General features: G+C 39.2%; 1 protein-coding gene across 4 annotated transcripts in view; it reads right to left on the bottom strand.

Moving 5' to 3' along the window:
* Positions 1 to 461: 461 nt before the first annotated feature.
* Positions 462 to 18,317, bottom strand: part of MARK1 (microtubule affinity regulating kinase 1) — a 139,728-nt gene continuing 121,872 nt past the window's right edge. The window contains exons 14-18 of one of the 4 annotated variants that reach the window (XM_070767969.1): positions 16,885 to 16,985; positions 15,266 to 15,430; positions 12,549 to 12,803; positions 6,408 to 6,452; positions 462 to 2,579 (exon numbers count right to left, since the gene is read on the bottom strand). In XM_070767969.1, coding sequence (XP_070624070.1) covers positions 2,225 to 2,579; positions 6,408 to 6,452; positions 12,549 to 12,803; positions 15,266 to 15,430; positions 16,885 to 16,985 — 921 coding nt within the window. In that variant the 3' untranslated portion in view covers positions 462 to 2,224. The remainder of the gene's footprint in view (positions 2,580 to 6,407; positions 6,453 to 12,548; positions 12,804 to 15,265; positions 15,431 to 16,884; positions 16,986 to 18,317) is intronic. The other 3 variants (XM_070767970.1, XM_070767971.1, XM_070767972.1) reach the window with 3 other exon arrangements.

The following is an 18,317-nucleotide window of genomic DNA, read 5'->3' as shown; positions in this document are numbered from 1 at the left end:
ATTTAAACAGAAATGAAGGAAATCCTGATATCACATAGCCAGTGAACATAATCTGGTATTTATTTATGCAAACATACTATAAAACTCCTCTAAATTTTCAAAAAAAGTTATGTTGCCATATAAAATGGAAAAACCTAAAGTGAATATTAAGATTTCATTTTTAGCTCATTAAAAAGTACTGAAGTAAAATTCCTTGCTACAAACACAGAAGAGATAACCAGAGTGAGAAAATGTAAAAAAAAAAAAATCAGTTTCTACTTTGGAGAAAGCATGTCTATTTTTCAAAAAATGTTTTAATTGATAGGAATTCCAATAAAAAGATTAAATTTTTTCTTGTCATGTCATAATGACATCTCAAAAACCTACATAGATTTTACCCTGTTAATTAAATTTAGGACACACAAAAGAAACTCCCCATACAGAAGACTTTTGCACTAGAAAACAGGTAATTCACATTCTGATAAAGAGCAAAAGACAAGTGCTTTATTATGAGAACTGTTCAAGTAAAATTTCAGTGTGCACCAGTGAAAGTGAATAAAGATTTGCATCATTTTTTTTTTTTCGAATGAACATTAGGTTAAAAGGGGGCTACACAGTTGTTTTTTGTTTTTTTGTTTCCAAACACCATCCTCTGCTAAGGCAAAAATACACTTCATTTTAGAACACAGCTGTTACAGAAGAAAGCTACATCACAGTACAGTACAGGTCACCCTAGTCTGGAAGCCATCATGGAATGGCACATCACCTACGCCTAGAGCTTTCTAATGCAGGCTAGAAGTACAGTATTTTGTCACAGCTTTATTTCTCTTTAAACTGATGAAATTGGAATACACTTTCTATTTCTCAGGAGTGTGCAGATGGGGCCCATATGCTGATATTACAGTAATTACAACATTAAATAACATTGCACAGTCAACCTCCAAGGCTAGTTCAGTAGAAAATAACAAGTATTAAAATGTACCTTTACTAGTGGTTTTACATCGCACTAATTATGAAAGAAAAGTAGGCAAATGCCCAATTACAAAGTTGCACATTATAGGCATAATGATGTGGAATAAATACAAGAAATCTGGCAAAATACTAAAACAGGTCACATGGGAACCAACTGAACAACCACATAAGCGTAAATCAATAATATACTATTATAAATAGCATGTTTTGCTCCAAAGTCTCTTATGTAATGACAGATAGTACTAAGTCAGGGGTGGATGGAGAGGCTTGGAGGGAGCATGAGGCAAACATTCCCAATGCCCATTAATTCCTGAGGTGGCATTATTTCTTAACTGATGCATTGTTCAACACTGTAAAGATGAGTTTGTGCTACGAAACGGTCCCAATATTATTATATTATACTTTCACAATTAATGTCATGGGATTTGGAAGGCAGCAAACCTAAGTGACACTTTACATGATAATAGCCAGGTAAAATATTGACTCTCTTTAATTTTGCCGCTCCAATTAGTAGTGGGCCAGGAAACACTTTCAAATTCAAAAGAAATTTTATGTAGATTTAACTCCTTCCCCAGGACTTCTTAGTTAGCTCAAGCAAAGCTATTATTATCTTCATGTACTTTATTTTAAAACCTCTAAGTGCCAACACTGTAAACATTTTGTATCTTCTCAACTAAACCTTGTCTGATAACAAGGATAAGAGCAAAGATAAGCAGAAGTAATTCTGTGTATAACAAAGCTGATCTACTTATCAGCTTCTGGTTCAAATTTAAATACGGTTTAAAAATAACTTTTAAAAGTCCATGCTACAATTGTAAAGACTAGTTTTCTGTGCACTTTTTAAACTCTGGACACAATTTTCAAAATTGCATGATGGAGATAAGAATTTTAAAAACCCACCAGAATGTAAATAACAGAAAGAACATTTTCAACTCAAAGCATCAAACGTACATTTACGTGCAGAAATCTAGACAACTATACAAGTTTTAAGCAATCATCTGTTTTATTATACAACTCTATAAACAGAAGATGAACAGAAATACACAATATACTTACCTGTACATGTGAACCTACTTTTTTAGCTACAGATATTTATTATAGTTCATACTGACTTTAATTTTATAGTTCATAACTATGTATAACCTTATTGCAATAAGGGCAAATTCTACATGGGGAGATTCACAGGCCAATCACATTAGGCATCACCAGTACATTCAAAAACTGTACCTCTTATACGGGTGTATCTTCCCTGATCCTGTAAATTCGAGTGTCTTTACAGCTTAAGCTCATTTGCTATTTTAGATGCAATGTTTTTAAAGGCAATAGATGTCCCGGATATTCGCTTGAAGCGGACCCCGTTGAGGGACAGTCGTGGCAACTTGCAGACTTCCATCTCCCACTGCACGAGGCTATCCTGCCTGGCATCACCATGGACGCAGAAAAGCAAAAACCTCTCTTTCTGTTCATAATCACAGTTATTTGCATCTAACACTTTGCGGATTTCTCTCATCATGTCATTGGGGTCCATTGAACTAGTGGTCTTCATGCTCCACGTGAACCGCAGAGAACGTGGCTTGGAATCTTTACCCTCCTCCTTTTCTCTTTCTTTTGGTTCCCCTGTTGTACTTCTGGAATAAGAGGACAGAGCGGGGTGGGGGGAAAATGAAGACAAAAATTCCTGTCAGCAAAGACATCAAAACACACACAAAATATAAGCAGTCACAACCCAGTGACTAATAAAATGACCCAGTTTGTAGACTACCTTCAAGTAGATACAAAGATCTGTATCATCTTGCTATTACAAAAATCAGATTCCAGGATGCCATCTGTTTTGACTCGTATTAATATCTTCCATTTAAAACAGCTTATTTTCTTAAATATATTTGTTTGTGGGAAATGTTTGCATCCGAAAGCAAACAACTTGATATTTTTCCTCCATATTTGTTTGAAAATGCAGATTCTCCATTTTCTATACATTTATACAAAATGGAGACCACAAGCAAGTTGTTTATAAACACACATTTTTGAAATATAAAGAATAATTTTCTTTTTTTTTTTTTTTTTTTGCATAGGAGGTCTGGGGACCAGAAGAGTAGTAATGGCTACTGTGGGATTATTTGTACCTGATGATGTGGAGAAAAAATGTGGTTCTGCAGTGGGGTAACACGCAGGAGTGCAGACATCAGATTTCAATGTTCTGCTAAACATATCCTTAAAATAGTCTACAGGGCTCCAAGTGGCCTATTACACTCCAACTCCCACCCCTAACCCTCCATCTATTATTTTCCTCCTTACTGGCTTCCATACTGTTCTCTGAACATACGGGGTATGTTTTTGCCTTAAGGCTTTTACACAGGCTGTTCCCTCTGCCATAAATGCTTTTCCCTCAGATGGCTGCTCACTTTCTCCATGTGGTCTATAACAACTATGCCTACTCTGGCGCAGCCAATTATATACTATTTAGTTCATTTATTATATGTATCGTCTGTCTTCATCACTAGACTGTAAATTCCAATAGGGCAAGTTTTGTTGGTTTTGTTCACTGATGTATCTCATACATCTAGAACTGTGCTAAGCAAATAGCAAGAGACTGACTTAAATGAGTCAGCCTTACTGGATTTTCCTTATCGGAGGTCTCCCCCAATAAATAATACAGTATCAGAAAATCTACTTCAAATAATCAAAGAAAGGTAAAATAAATAATTATTTATGATTCAGAAGATGCTGTAATTAAATTTGTTGAGCAGTTTTGTTACAATTTTAAATTGCTAATCTAACTAACTTGTGTGTGATTTAAAGAAAAAAAAGGATACAATTTTAAAGGAATTTATATTCTACTATATAAATATTTTATGTCTGTATATAATTTTACATCAATATTATCATAATATATATTCATGTATACATTTATATTTACACATTTTTATGTATTCATTTACATATGTTTTCCTCCTCATTCTAGATATTTCAACAGACAAACCTCTGCCAACTATGCCAACTTGAGAAAACTGGGAAAAGATTAAGTGTAGAATATAAATTTCCAAAGACTATCAAGCAACTATGGAGAGCATATCTCAGTGTCTTCTCTATTAATCTCTTTTATTTGTTCACTAAATCTAAGCTATGACATCACAGGTCTCTGGGTGTGTGTGCAGATCCAACCAGTCATTCACCAGGACCATATGCACAACATGGGCCATGGGATCAGTGTGCCAGGGTGGGGACGTACCCAGGACATCATGTGATTGGACACTCATTTTAAAAACAGAACTGACAACTGGGAAACTTAAATCACTTCTCCGTGGTGAAAAGCGAAGACTAGAAATCAGATGTTTTACTCCGTCTAGTTTTCTTTCCATTCCATCAAGGAAACCTGGTGACCTTAAGACAATAGGCACATACAAGGTATTTTTCTACCTTTATCTCAAATGCATCACCACCGTTGTAACATTAACTGTACAAAGTGCCTGGACATACTGACATCAACAGTAATAGCTAACACCGACTTAGGAGGAGTACTTATTGGGAAGTGAAGTGAAAGTTGCTCAGTCATGTCTGACTCTTTGTGACCCCATGGACTATACAGTCCGTGGAATTCTCCAGGCCAGAATACTGGAGTGGGTAGCCTTTCCCTTCTCCAGGGGATCGTCCCAACCCAGGGATTGAACCAAAGTCTTCTGGATTGCAAGTGGATTCTTTACCACTGCTGAGCCACAAGGGAAGCCTAGGTACCAGGAATTGTTCTAGGTGCCTAATGTGTGTTAATTACTCATTTACCCCTTACAACAACCCTAGGAGGCAGTCAGAGTGAGGAAGCATGGGTGCCAAGAGTTAAAGTAACTTTCTTAAAGGTATACAGCGAGGTAAGTGGCACAGCATAGCTCACACCCATGAGGTCTGGCTCCAAGCCAGCACTATTCACCACCATGAATAGGATAGAACCTCACTGTAACAGGTTGGGTCCCACCAGTGCTCCTTACTGCTTCTTCAACTGTAAAATGTCTACCTTTCACTGGGTTGTCATGAGGATTAAATGACCAGCTGGTACCTTACAGTTAGTAGGTATCTGATAAGTTTGTTCAAAAGCAAAAAAAAAAAAAAAGAGAGAGATAGAGATAGAGAGACATGTAGCCACATTAAAAAGATAAATGCATGCAGATTTAAATGCAGCATCAGTAGCCACTTGTGACCTTACATGCTATTAAATGTCTCAAGAGGAAAATCGAGTAGAGAGACAGGATGAGTTGCAAGAAGGGGGCTCAAGACTAAGTGACTCAGCGAGGGCAGGGCTAACCACAAGTCTGTATTTATTTAATAGGCAAAAGGAGGCTGAAAATTGTTCTGCCTCCCTCTGGCTCCTTATTAAGGTGACTTGGGTACCTAATCCCAAAAAAGAAACATTTCAACTATTATGACTAAACACATACACAGCACAGTTTGTAAAAAAGACTACATAGGGATGCTCAATAAAGCTTTTCCAAAGCTGATGGTGGTTTCTGATTTTGGCTGCATGGCACGTGGGATCTTAGTTCCCCAACCAGGGATTGAGCCTGCGAGATGTGCACTGGAAGTACAGTATTAACTACTGAACCATCAGGGTTTCCAAAGCTCATGGTGCCTTGTTTTTCTAGTAATTTTAAAAGAAGAAATTAAATTGAGACTTGTAGCTGGTCAAATATAATCCCTGAATGAAGCCAGGCCTCTGTCCTACTGAGGAACTGCTTGTCAAGGTTCTAAGGTTTATGCGTTTACCCCTTCATGCTGGTGTACACTCAAAATAATCACATGTCTTCGTTTCTTAAACTTCCCATTTATAAATACAACACAAGCACTAACATGTCACTACCGTGGTCCACACCAGTGGCGCCAGTGCCCCTCCCTGCCAATCACAAGCCCTGGGGGTAGGGCCCAGCCACCCGTTTCATCCAGCCCTCCACCCTATTCTGACTGTGTGCAAGTTTGTGATCCATCACCAAAATGAATACACAAGCAGTATCAAGTGTCAAAAAAGCCATAAAATATGGCAGGGTGAGGGTTTTGAAATGTGGTCCACCAATGAATAGTCCCCTAAAATATATTTCTAGTATCACAGCTTCCTATGTATTTGGTTACCTCAATGTTCTGGGTTATTTGATTAATTTTATTTACATCATTTTTGTGAGAAAAGGATCGGTACATTTTAATCTATTAATTCTTCTGCATGTTTAAGACATGTTTTTTAATAGGACAGAAAGGCTATAAGGCATACAGTTCAAAATAATGTTTAGGAAACACAAACAAAGTTAATAATAAATACTAGGCAACATTAGGAAAACCCATACCAATATAAAAACTATAAATGCACATTCTATCTAGTTATTAGTTCTCTCCATGTTTATTAAGTGCTGTTAAGTATTTCAAAAGAACGTCTTCACACACAGGGACCTAGCAGCGAAGTATTAATAGTGGCTCCTCACCTTGAGGTGTCGGCTCTGCCACTGGCTTCGCCTTCACTTGGATCCCTCAAAACAAAGTGAAGGTTGAGATTTAATGATAAAAGTGAAAAAAATTACCAAGAAAACCTGTATCTAAAATGATTTTAAAATTAACTTGTTGAGCAAATTTCTAGCATGAAAAGATCTCTATTACTAGTCAGTCTAATATCACTTATGTTTTTCATCATAACCACACTTAACTATCATTTATTGAGCGTCTACTGGGTATTGTCAGAGAGGACATGCTAAGTGATGGTTTAGGATTTTTACGTAATCTTCCAATTTCCAGCTGTGACTTTAAAGTCATAATTTATCTTTTCACTTTTAGTTCAATCTAAAGTTAAAACTATTTAATAATTATCAGCAGCAAGATTTAACTTCATAATGGTTATTACCCATAACTGGAGTAGTCGCTCAATTCAGAAAAATATAAATTAACCTTGTAGTGAGAAATAAAGCTCAGCATATAAGTATTTCTGAAAATAAATACTAGTTTTTAAATATGCAAGTAACTTATTTCATAAGTTATGCTAATGATTCATGCACATGATAAAATATTACAGCACACCAAACAGCCTATCCAAGCAGATGAGTCTAAAAACATGAATTCAATCTTAAAAGAAACACTGATCTTACCTGGATATCCACCTGTGAAATAAAACCAGAAAAACTCCACTAACTGTTCTTTTGTTGAATGTAATTTGTCATATTCAAAGGTAATTATCTACACAGGAGTATCAAGTTATAAACCAGCTGAAATATACTGAGATGACTTGTGATAGCAAAACAGTAAATAGCTGGGAAAAATCAACAACTTGAACCCTTAAGTTAACATTTTCTTAATGTTTTAACCATTCCAGAAACATTATTTATGTAAAATGAATGCAACAGGAATAAAATCAGTACCACTTTCCTCATCCCTCAAATTAGTAACAATGTCGTGTATCAGTACAACAAGCTCTAAAACTTCAACTGGTTAAAATATGAATGCCTTATATACTTCTCAGGGTCTTTAACTATAGGAATTTCGTGACAGATGTATTAGGTAAAAACCATTTTCCTATCTGAATTAAAAAGGATAATAAGATGTACTCTCACATTCAAACAGGTTTTCTTAAATTTCTATTTTTAATAACTGGCATCTTCCTTGGGAAGTATAACAAAAGTTCAAAGCTATTTACACAAACCTATTTTTACTACAGCACACTGAAATACAACACATTTTTGAGGAGGCCCAAATGAAGTGTGCAGTTTGAGTTACATGTAGATATACTGATAGATACTGAGGGACAGTCTTTCAACTGGGCAAGAAAGATAATAATGCTGCTGATTCCTGCTGCTAAGATAAAATTCCTTTAACAGGAAGGGATCTATGTTGCACTGGACTTTTCTACGGCTGGCAGACTGCTGCCCAACTGTAAGCATTAGGAATGAAACACACCTTAGGCCCTACTTCCCTTGCAGCTAACTATTTGCAATTGACTCGTCACATCATTTCCCATATCCTGTTCGTGCCTGCCTGGATGCCACAAAGACATCGACTGGAAGAACTTCTGCTAGTTGGCAATGGTTTCAAATAGTGCATAAGTCAGCTCCAAGCAGCCATGGAGGGAGGCACCTGGGGATAGAGAAGTGCAGCTGGCTGTAACAGCACATGCGGTGTGTGTGGCACGGTTCTCCAATATTTAGAAGTTTAAAAAAGCCACATACCTTATATATAATCAGCTGAACTAATCAGGTTATTCCCTATATAAGAACTATGAGGTTTGATATAATCTCCAGTCTATACAATAGGTATACAGAACTCCTTCAAAACAAATCATTCTAGACACTTGGAAATAGAACGTCTATGTCCTCCCCTGATGGATTAGTCTAGTGTAAATCACTTTACTTAGAAAGTTCTTTCTTAAGCCCAGAAAACAACTCTTTCATGTGGTCATTCTGGCGTCCAGCTTCTTACTGGCCAAGGAGAACTACCAGCTGGCTTCTTCTTTGTGATAATGGTTTTAAAATACATGAATGATTAACTCTGAACTATTCTGTATCCTTCTTTTCTTAAAGCTTAATAATCCAAATTCCTTTACTTTTTCCCTGTAACATCCTATTTTTATCCCCCATCTTTTAAAGGCTTTAGTAGCACATCGACTGAGTTGGTTCCTGAACCTGTGAGGTGTCTTGGCTTGTGAGTTGGGCATGTGCCAGCCCTGCCCCCAGCACATGGGGTGTGGTGTGGATCCCACGGAGGTGTCAGCGTGTCGCTCCATTTCTTCCAGCTTTAGGTAGAGTGAGGTGAGGAAGCCAAAGGGAACACAGAGAAAGGCCGGGCTTGAGCCCAGGACAAGCTTAAGAAGACAAGCGGGAAGGATGATAACTTGACAGTTGAGTTGAGAATATTAAATAAGCCACTGAAAAAGTTACCTAGTTTATCGCCAAGCCTCCAACACCCAAAGCTCAACAGGCTGCAAATGCATAAAGATCAGCTGCATGTCCAGTCTGTCTGTTGCTAAAGAGCTCAGTGGGTTCATCCCTGGGATGGAAATTCATTCTTGCCTGTCTTCCTGCATTAAGTCATCTGAAGCAGAATTAGATGGCCCCACCTTGAGCCACAAAATGCTACCCTTATGGCACTGTTGTGAACACAAATATATTTGTAAAGCCAAAACTGTTCATAGGGTGACAAGTGACCTCAGAGCAGAACTGAGCATTTTTTCTCTTCTCTAACCAAATCCAGAATTAATTAAAATATGTTAAAAGTCAAGACATTAAAAAACCCTATTGGACTTCCCTGGTGGTAAGTGGATAAGAATCCACTTGCCAATGCAAGGGACATGGGCTCAGTCCCCGGCCTGAAATTTCACATGCTTTGGAGCAACTAAGCTGTTGCACCACAACTAACAAGCCCCAACTCTACAGCCCACGAGCCACAGCTATTGAGCCCACTTGCTGTAACTACTGAAGCCCAGGTGCCCTAGAGCCTGTGCTCTGCAACAAGAGAAGCCACTGCAGGGAGAAGCCCGCACACCGCAAAGAAGAGTCTTCCCCGCTAGCCCCAACTAGAGAAAGCCTGCACAAAGGACCCAGCACAGCAGAAAAAAACACAACACCCTCTAATTTCTGACAAACAGCAGCAAACAACCTCCTCCCTCGCTTCTTTCTCTCTGCCCCCTCAAAGCCTCTACTAAATGACATTGTTCAAACGGGGATAAGGGCATGGTGGAACCTGAGAAACTTTCACACTAGCACCCCCCGCAGGCTGGCTCTGAGCACTCTTATTCCCTCAACCTTGTCCTCTCTTTCAGGACCTGTTTCCTTCAGAGCACTTATCAGAATGTTTAATAACTTTCTTTACTTTTTAAACTGTCTTCCACATTATTCATCTACTCATGCGATAAACATCTACTGAATGCTACACCACACGTCAGAGGAAGCATTCACTCTTCGGCAGGAGATTCAGCGTAGAACAGAGCAAACCAACCACAAGCCCCTGTTCTCACCAAGAGTGTCTTCTTGGGAGAGACACATGACAAACAATTAAGTCAAGGAAATCCACTATTTCACATAGTATCAAGTGCTGTGGAGAAAAATAAAGCAGGAAGAGGGAGTGACAGCCCAGTAAAGACCTGAATGAGGTGTAGAAGCCAGCCACGCAGGTGTCAGGGGAGTACGAAATCCTGAACGGGTATGCCTGGTGCGCTCAAGGACAGTTGGGGGCCCTGAAAGGCTGGCGGGGAAAGGGGAGGAGTGGAGAAGATGGAGTCAGAGCAGGAAAGGGTGGCCAGACTACGGAGGCCACTGGGAGGGCTCTAAATTGTATTCTGAATGAGACAAAAAGCAAGCTGAGGATTTTACATGAAGGACTTACATTGCTGAGGACAGAATAGGACAAGGGCAGAAGCTAGGGCACCTGTGAGGAGGTGGAAGACATACAGTGACTGAGACCGTGGAGGCAGTGCTGGGAGGGATGGACGCTGCTAAATCCTGGAAATGCTGTGAAGGCAGCGCCAAAACAACTGCTCACGGGATGACGTGTGGGATGAAGAGAGGAGGAGGAGGCAAGGATAATCCAGGCTCAGGGTCCGCAGCAACCGGAAGGACAGTGTCGCCATGACCTAAAACGGCACAGGCTGAGGGAGGCACAGGTTTGAGGAAGAGAAGCAAGGGCTGAATCCTGGACAGGTTCTGTTGGAGAGTCTATTTCACAACCAGGTGGAAAGGCCGAGTAGACAACTGGATACAAGATTGTCCTTCAGAAGAGCGGTCTGGCTTAAAAATATAAACTGAGACTGTTAACATATGATGGAATTTAATGGCATGGGCCTGAATGAGATCACCAAGAGTAAGGAGAACCAGGTAAGACAATGGGTGAAGGGCAGGGGGACCTAGAAGAACCAGCAAAGAGCCTCAGAAGGGACAGGGGGCCCAAGAAGGCAGAAGGCCAAGGGAGGAAAAGGTTTCAGCAGTATGGGGGGGTCACAAGACAATCAGGAACTGCCAGGAAAGGAGGGGCTGTAGCAACAGCACCTGGATGAGAGCCTGGCCCATGGGAGGTGTCCACCTTTGCTGAAGGCCTACATGACAATCTCCATCCTAACCTCCCAATGATGATCTCTAAGGCATGTTCCGGCTCTGACAGCTGGTCCTGACTTCTTGTCCAGTGTTCCTTAGTATGTTTCTCTCTCTGATCTAAATTTTATTGCAAATAGAAATATTTTGCATGATACTTAATGTATAATTAGTAATCAAGCATTAAACTCAAAATCTATTTTCCTTCACTTTAAAATCAATTCTGGCTTAACCATAAGAACAAGTACTGTTTTTAGAAATGGATTTAAATTGCCAGTCAAATGCCAACTACTGATAATCTAACTGGTGCCCCACAGAGGGTCACCCAGCACTTTCCACGGTCGTGGTGACTGCTGGGGAGCTTTCAGGTCTTTATCACTGTGGTGTCGTAACCGCCCAAATGGTACAAAATCACTGTCTGATATGGTTAGAAACTGACTTTGCATAAGGGTATTTAAAGTTACAAATGCAGCTTCGTGATCTTGGGCAAACCAATCCATGAATAGAGTCTATATACAGTTCCACAAAAAGGGAAGAGACTATAGACACTGCTTCTCTTTTCTACACCCGCTCTCTGAAACCCTAGGAACACTAAAAACATTGAAAATTAAGTATTTAAGTAATATTTTTTATAATAAGTATAATAGTTTCTTACCCATAACTTCTTATTTGCTCAAATAACTACCCAGTATGGAGATTTAACTTCTTCCCTAGTGGGAGCCCTCAGGACCTCGCCCACACGTCTCTTTCCATTCACGGCTCATTCTGTACTGTGGCCGGTGGCAGACAGTCTGCTCCTTTTGGGGCTGAATCTTGAGGGCACAGGTGCTGTCTCTTCATTTTTGAAACTTGCTCAGCACTGAGCACAGAGCTTTGTACATACGGGACTTTCGTGGACCTTTAGCAGGACCTGATGGTGGACTAACTTACATCAACCTGACTACGTGTGGCGCTCGTAGAATCACCGGGTATTATATACTTACGTTACTTTTTAGAAAGGAGTACAATTTCACAATATTACTGAATTAGATTACTACACTTGTATTCCTTTTGTGTTTACTGTGCTGATGTTAAGATTTTACGATGTTAAATTACATAAGTAATATCTATGACTCCAGTACATTATAGGCTTTCTATAAGTCAGAATAAAAGGGGGACTACATGTGTATGTGTGTCATTAGTGAGTGATTTAAAAGTATTCTTAAGTACCATTTGAAGGACAAATGTAGTCACATTTAATTCCTTTTTCTAAACAGAGGCTTTTAACTAGGGAACATTTTTTGTTAGAACACACATTTTTTTATGTCAAGTTATGTTCCTCCTGCTCTATTTTACAGAATTTTTAAATTCTCATTTTGTTCTTTTTTTTTTTTTTTTTCCTTAAGGAAAAAGACTATGTCCTCCATGATCTTTTTCTTCAAGTTTCTGTAAAAAGAGCATGTCTTAATGAAATGTTATAAACCCATTTTGGAAAAAAATCACTGTAGAGGTGAAAGAAAAAAAAAAAAAGCAAACATCCGTTACTCCCTAAAGGAAACAAAACTGTGCGTTGGTACTGACCTGCGGACGAATTTGGACGTTATTTTGCTTATTATACCAGTGGACGTGCCCCTCCTGGCGTGCGCGAAGGCCCCCGGCTCGTGAGAAGGGGAGGCGGGCGGCCCGTTGTAGGCGGCGCTGCGGCGCTCGCGCAGCTGCTCCCCGTGGAAGGTGCTGCGGCTGGAGCTGCCGCGGGGGAAGCGGGTGCGGTCGGGCGTCGAGGCGCTAATACTGTGAGCAGATGGCGACGCAGCGGGCACGCGCTGGGTTGTGCTGCTGAGACACAGAAGATGCGTTACACAGGGTAACCACGGAGAACAGTTTTGCTGATGCTAAAAACTGTTAGAAAGTTGCCATGGCTACTTTTAATCGGCCCTGTTCTAGTCGTTCTGGTGACAGATGTGATGCATGTGTTCACTGTAATTACTGAGACACTATCATTTCAGACTAAATGCCTTTTATAAAAATTTCGTTACTGAAGATTAAGAAAGTACTGAAGCAATTTCTCCATCTTTTTTTTGATGTTCTTTCTCAAGCCTTCATCAAGCATAGTAGAAAAGCTTTTGCATACCTATATAAAAATAATATGTATGATACATATATTTAAAAAAACCTATTGAATTTTTGCCTAACTAAAAAATTTATGATATTTTGATTCAATTTGTTTGACTTGGTATGAATAGAATGCTAGATTTCTAGTTTAAAAAATAGATAACACAACAAGCAACAAACATTTATTGAATAGCAGAAGAAACTATAGTATCTTGTAATAACCTATAATGGAAAATAATTTCAAAATTAATATGTGTATATGGATCACACTAAACTGTGGAAAATTCTGAAAGAGATGGGAATACCAGACCACCTGACCTGCCTCTTGAGAAACCTATAGGCAGTAAGGAAGCAACAGTTAGAACTGGACATGGAACAACAGACTGGTTTCAAACAGGAAAAGGAGTATGTCAAGGCTGTATATTGTCACCCTGCTTATTTAACTTCTATGCAGAGTACATCATGAGAAACGCTGGGCTGGAAGAAGCACAAGCTGGAATCAAGATTGTTGGGAGAAATATCAATAACCTCAGATATGCAGATGGCACCACCCTTATGGCAGAAAGTGAAGACGAATTAAAAAGCCTCTTGAAAGTGAAAGAGGAGAGTGAAAAAGTTGGCTTACAGCTCACCATTCAGAAAACGAAGATCATGGCATCTGGTCCCATCACTTCATGGGAAATAGATGGGGAAACATGGGGAAACGGTGGAAACAGTGTCAGACTTTATTTTTTGGGGCTCTAAAAATCACTGCAGATGGTGATTGCAGCCATGAAATTAAAAGACGGTTACTCCTTGGAAAGTTATGACCAATCTAGATAGCATATTGAAAAGCAGAGACATTACTTTGCCAACAAAGGTCTGTCTAGTCAAGGCTATGGTTTTTCCAGTGGTCATGTATGGATGTGAGAGTTGGACTGTGAAGAAAGCTGAGTGCCGAAGAATTGATGCTTTTGAACTGTGGTGTTGGAGAAGACTCCTGAGAGTCCCTTGGACTATCCAACCAGTCTATCCTAAAGGAGATCAGTCCTGGGTGTTCTTTGGAAGGAATTATGCTAAAGCTGAAACTCCAGTACTTTGGCCACCTCATGCGAAGAGCTGACTCATTGGAAAAGACTCTGATGCTGGGAGGGATTGAGGGCAGGAGGAGAAGGGGACGACAGAGGATGAGATGGCTGGATGGCATCACCGACTTGATGCACATGAGTTTGAGTGAACTCCGGGAGTTGGTGATGGACAGGGAGGCCTGGCGTGCTTTGATTCATGGGGTCGCAAAGAGTCAGACATGACTGAGCGACTGAACTGAACTGAACTGAACTGATGTATAACTGAATCACCTTGCTGTGCACCTGAAACATTTTAAGTCAACTATACTTCAATAAAATATATGTATTAAGAAAAAAAAAATTACTGAAACAGGGATATAAAGACATATATCATATATATATATATATATATATTCCTGATATTGGAATTCAGTATCAGGAATACCAAACAAGGGGCATTGCATGCAATTTTTTGTCCCTCCACTGTTCTCTTAAACCAGTCAGCAATGTGGAACACAAATTTTATGTTTATTAAAAGGCTTTGAATTGAAGGCTTATTTCCTATTTACAATTCACTCCTTTGTGACAGTAAATGCTACCAGATACCAACAATATGATTAACAAAGCTATCAAACATGTTTTTGAATTTGAGAATTCTTAACATGCAGAAATACCAGAAAATAATTTAGCTTTATAACTGAAAGGGATCTTCGAGATTATTTGTTTCACTGATAGGAAAATTAAAAGTTCTTCTTAAGTACCAGTGACTGGCTGGAGCCAAGAAGATTAATCAGGTCTCAACCCCCAGTCTTGTGGGTTGGAATGTTTCTGTTTGTTTTTAAACCATAAAAATTCAATTTATTTAAATGATAAATTAGGAACAACCCTTTATTTCATGGATGGGTTTAAAACAAAATCCTTGAAGAAAATTCCTCTAGAAAATGACTTAAATTATAAGCAAAATTTCTGATAACAGCTGGAGGATGTAGCAAGTTTATGTTACAATTAACTTTACCTCTGCCCTATACACTGAGTCTTTTCAAAAAAGCTCTTAAAATGTGATGGCTATCAGGTATTTTTATATGGTGCTATATTTTTTAAAAACTCTTAATGACAAACGAAATGCAACCAGGATGTTACCCGGGCCTGTAAGCTTCAGAGCTGTCTTTAATGGTTGGCAGTGTGACTTTAATAGGATGGCCGGAAGCGGACATGGACTTCTGGTGGCGGGGTCGTGCTGAGGGCACAGCGGAGGCCACGGCGGAGCCTGCAGAGGACATGGTGCTCGCGGACATCTCTGTAAGGCTTTCAACGTAAGCCGGTTGAGAAGACCATGGAGATATAAAAAGAAGAAAAGCTGTAGTTTACTAAAATTTAAGAATTAGATTTTTAAAAGTCTAATATCTTTCATGACAAACACTTAAATCAACAACAATGGTATTATTACTGACTAACAACAATATTTTTAAAAGTGTACAGGGTGAATTTATCACCACCTTCCATGGAAAAGATTTCACACACTCTTGTTCTCTATATGTGAATCTGATACCTATAACATTATTTTTATGGGTAAAATAATTATGACCAGAGACACCTCACACTTTCCCCCAAAAAAAAAAAGCACAGTTTGGAGTGATGTGTTGATGTGGCTCACTGCCCACTATTCAATAAGAATTCATAACTGTAGCAAAAATCCCCTCTCTTGAAACATCATCAAAATGCTTTTAGCTCAGTTTTAGGTTAAACTGCTACAGATTAAAGGAGCTGCAGATTAAGATTTAGTAAAGGGAAAAGAGTAAAATAGAAATCAATTCCTGACAACCTCTCTAGCCTAAAGGCTCTTATGTCCAAGGAAGATTCATTTACCTTTGTATGCCTCATAGTAACGTTTACTTTAAGTGCCTATTAACTGAGAGGAAACAAGTGTAAGAATGGTCTGTCAAGTCTACTAAAATGACTAGGGATGGAACTAAACAGAATTTATTACAATAAACTCTGTCATTTTGTGATCTACTGATGAGCAGTCCTTACAACTCACGATGAAAAGAAGTCAAATTTTTTAAATAATAAAACATGATTTATCATTATTTGAAATAAAACACTCTGAGATCTGAGAACAGTGGGGTCTCAATGATCAGTTGAGATGGCCACATTTCTTTAGAGGAAGGGAAACACAGTCTTCTGTATTCATATATAATGATTCATATATAATTCGTATATAATTCCTGTATTTGTACAGGGTGGGTGGGAAAGGAGAAGGTAAGAAGGAAGCAGAAGAGGTATAATAGAGTAAGAGTCAGGACTTCCCTGGTGATCCAGTGGCTAAAATTCCAAGCTCCCAATGCTGGGATCTCAGGTTCGATCCTTGGTCAGGGAACTAAGATCCCATATGCCACAACTAGGACCCGGTATAGTCAAATAAGTAAATAAAAATAAATACTTTTTATAAAAGAACAAGATTCAAGTAATGAAGATAAGATTAGGACACTGTGATAGGTTTTGCTATAGGGAACTATTTACTATTGGATTTCATTTAGAAAATCGTAGATTAAGAGAGTTACCTCCTATTTTCCCTAAATATTCTTCCACTGCTCCATTCTGCTAAACATGAGGAGGTGCCTTAGGAAGCACGGCTGGCTGCCATCTAACTAGCGATTGTTTCCTTTCCTCTTCACGTGTTCAGCTACAGGAGTTGTACCAAGAGCACTACTAACGCAAAGCGATGACAACGGCAATCCTACCTGCATGGTGACAGTTACCTGCTGTCTTTCCCATTTTGCAACGCTGTGTATCGATCTGTGGTTCTTTCACAGACGTACGTATTCCTTCTTGCCATGCTACCTCCAGGATACACATTGTTCTTTAAGGAGGGGAAAAAAAAAGACACACATTAAAAAATTCTAGCTGCAGCTGTGGAAAGTCAAAGAAATGAATTCAAACGGCAAGTAACTCCAGAAAAATCCATGGTGGAATTTTAACTTATCAGAATCTTATATTAATAAGCTCTACCTCCCACCTCTCTCTTGAAGGAGTAAAAGGCAGAGCATGGCAAGTGCCTCACCGTTTTTTAGCTGACTGTCCTGCAGAAGCAGTTGTTTGGAAGCAACAAAAGAGCTGGGCTTTATTCATGCCTCTGTATGCTGGTGATGGGGGCGGTGCACAGGTAGCTTGAGGGGACCATGCACCAGCGACAGCCCCGCACTAAGTGTCACTTAGCTCCACACTAAGTTATCGTCCCAAACAGGAACCCTGGGGCCCTGACAGTGGAAGGCCACTCGGAAGCCTGTGGGTGTCCATTCTGCACCTGCTTGGGAAATCCTCATAGCCACTGGCCATGTGAAGAGACCAAAACGTGTGTTGTGCCACCCAGGGGAATATTTCCTCTTTCCAACTACATAGATATACAGTGTTTTCTTTTAACTAAAAAATCCCTAATTTTTGAACATGTAATTATTCCTTACTTTGCTTTTAGAGACTACTGAGGAGGTTTAACTGAAGATTAAAATTTAAGAGGAAATTAACTGGAAATTAAAAATTTAGAGGAAAAATCCTGGAAATAATAGAAAGGAGGAAAAAAATCCTGGGAAACTATAAAACTATAAAGAGATTACTAGAAGTCTGTAAAATTATCCCATGGGAACCAAATGTAGCAACTTAAGAATCCATCTTTGATCATTTCACTGTCTTGGCTGAATTGTCACACGAGTAACCTAATTTTAAACAAAAATCTAATGTTGAATAAACTCATTGTTGGATATGCTACCATACCTCCCCTTTAGAGACCTCTTAAACGTTTCTGGCTGTCTTCAGTTAACACCGCTTTCCTTTTCAAAGTGTGACAGGTGAAGCACTTCTTCAAAACTCAGCCTTCTGAGTCTGTGCTGCCACAGGCTGCTTCCCTGGGCTTGTCCCTTTCATGCCATTGACGCTAATACTAAGTGGCCACGAGAAAAATTTCTCAATCAGAATCTTTTGGCTTATGTTAAAAAAAAATAAGTGTGGCATAGTAAATCTGAATTTAAGCCAATGCCTTCTTTAAATGAAAAAAATTGTGCTTTGGACACCCACTATGCACATGACCACTAGTGATTCTGAGGAAGCAAGTGTGCTGGTATATAACAGGACATAAATGTGGGGAAACAACAGTGAACAATGCAAGGCAGCATTTAACTAAGAGCTACATAATGTGGTC

The sequence above is a fragment of the Bos indicus genome, chromosome 16 (genome assembly GCF_029378745.1).
Source record: "Bos indicus isolate NIAB-ARS_2022 breed Sahiwal x Tharparkar chromosome 16, NIAB-ARS_B.indTharparkar_mat_pri_1.0, whole genome shotgun sequence".
Lineage (NCBI taxonomy): Eukaryota > Metazoa > Chordata > Mammalia > Artiodactyla > Bovidae > Bos > Bos indicus.
The sequence above is the reverse complement of the archived record's forward strand: the minus strand, read 5'-3'. Positions and strand labels throughout refer to the sequence as shown.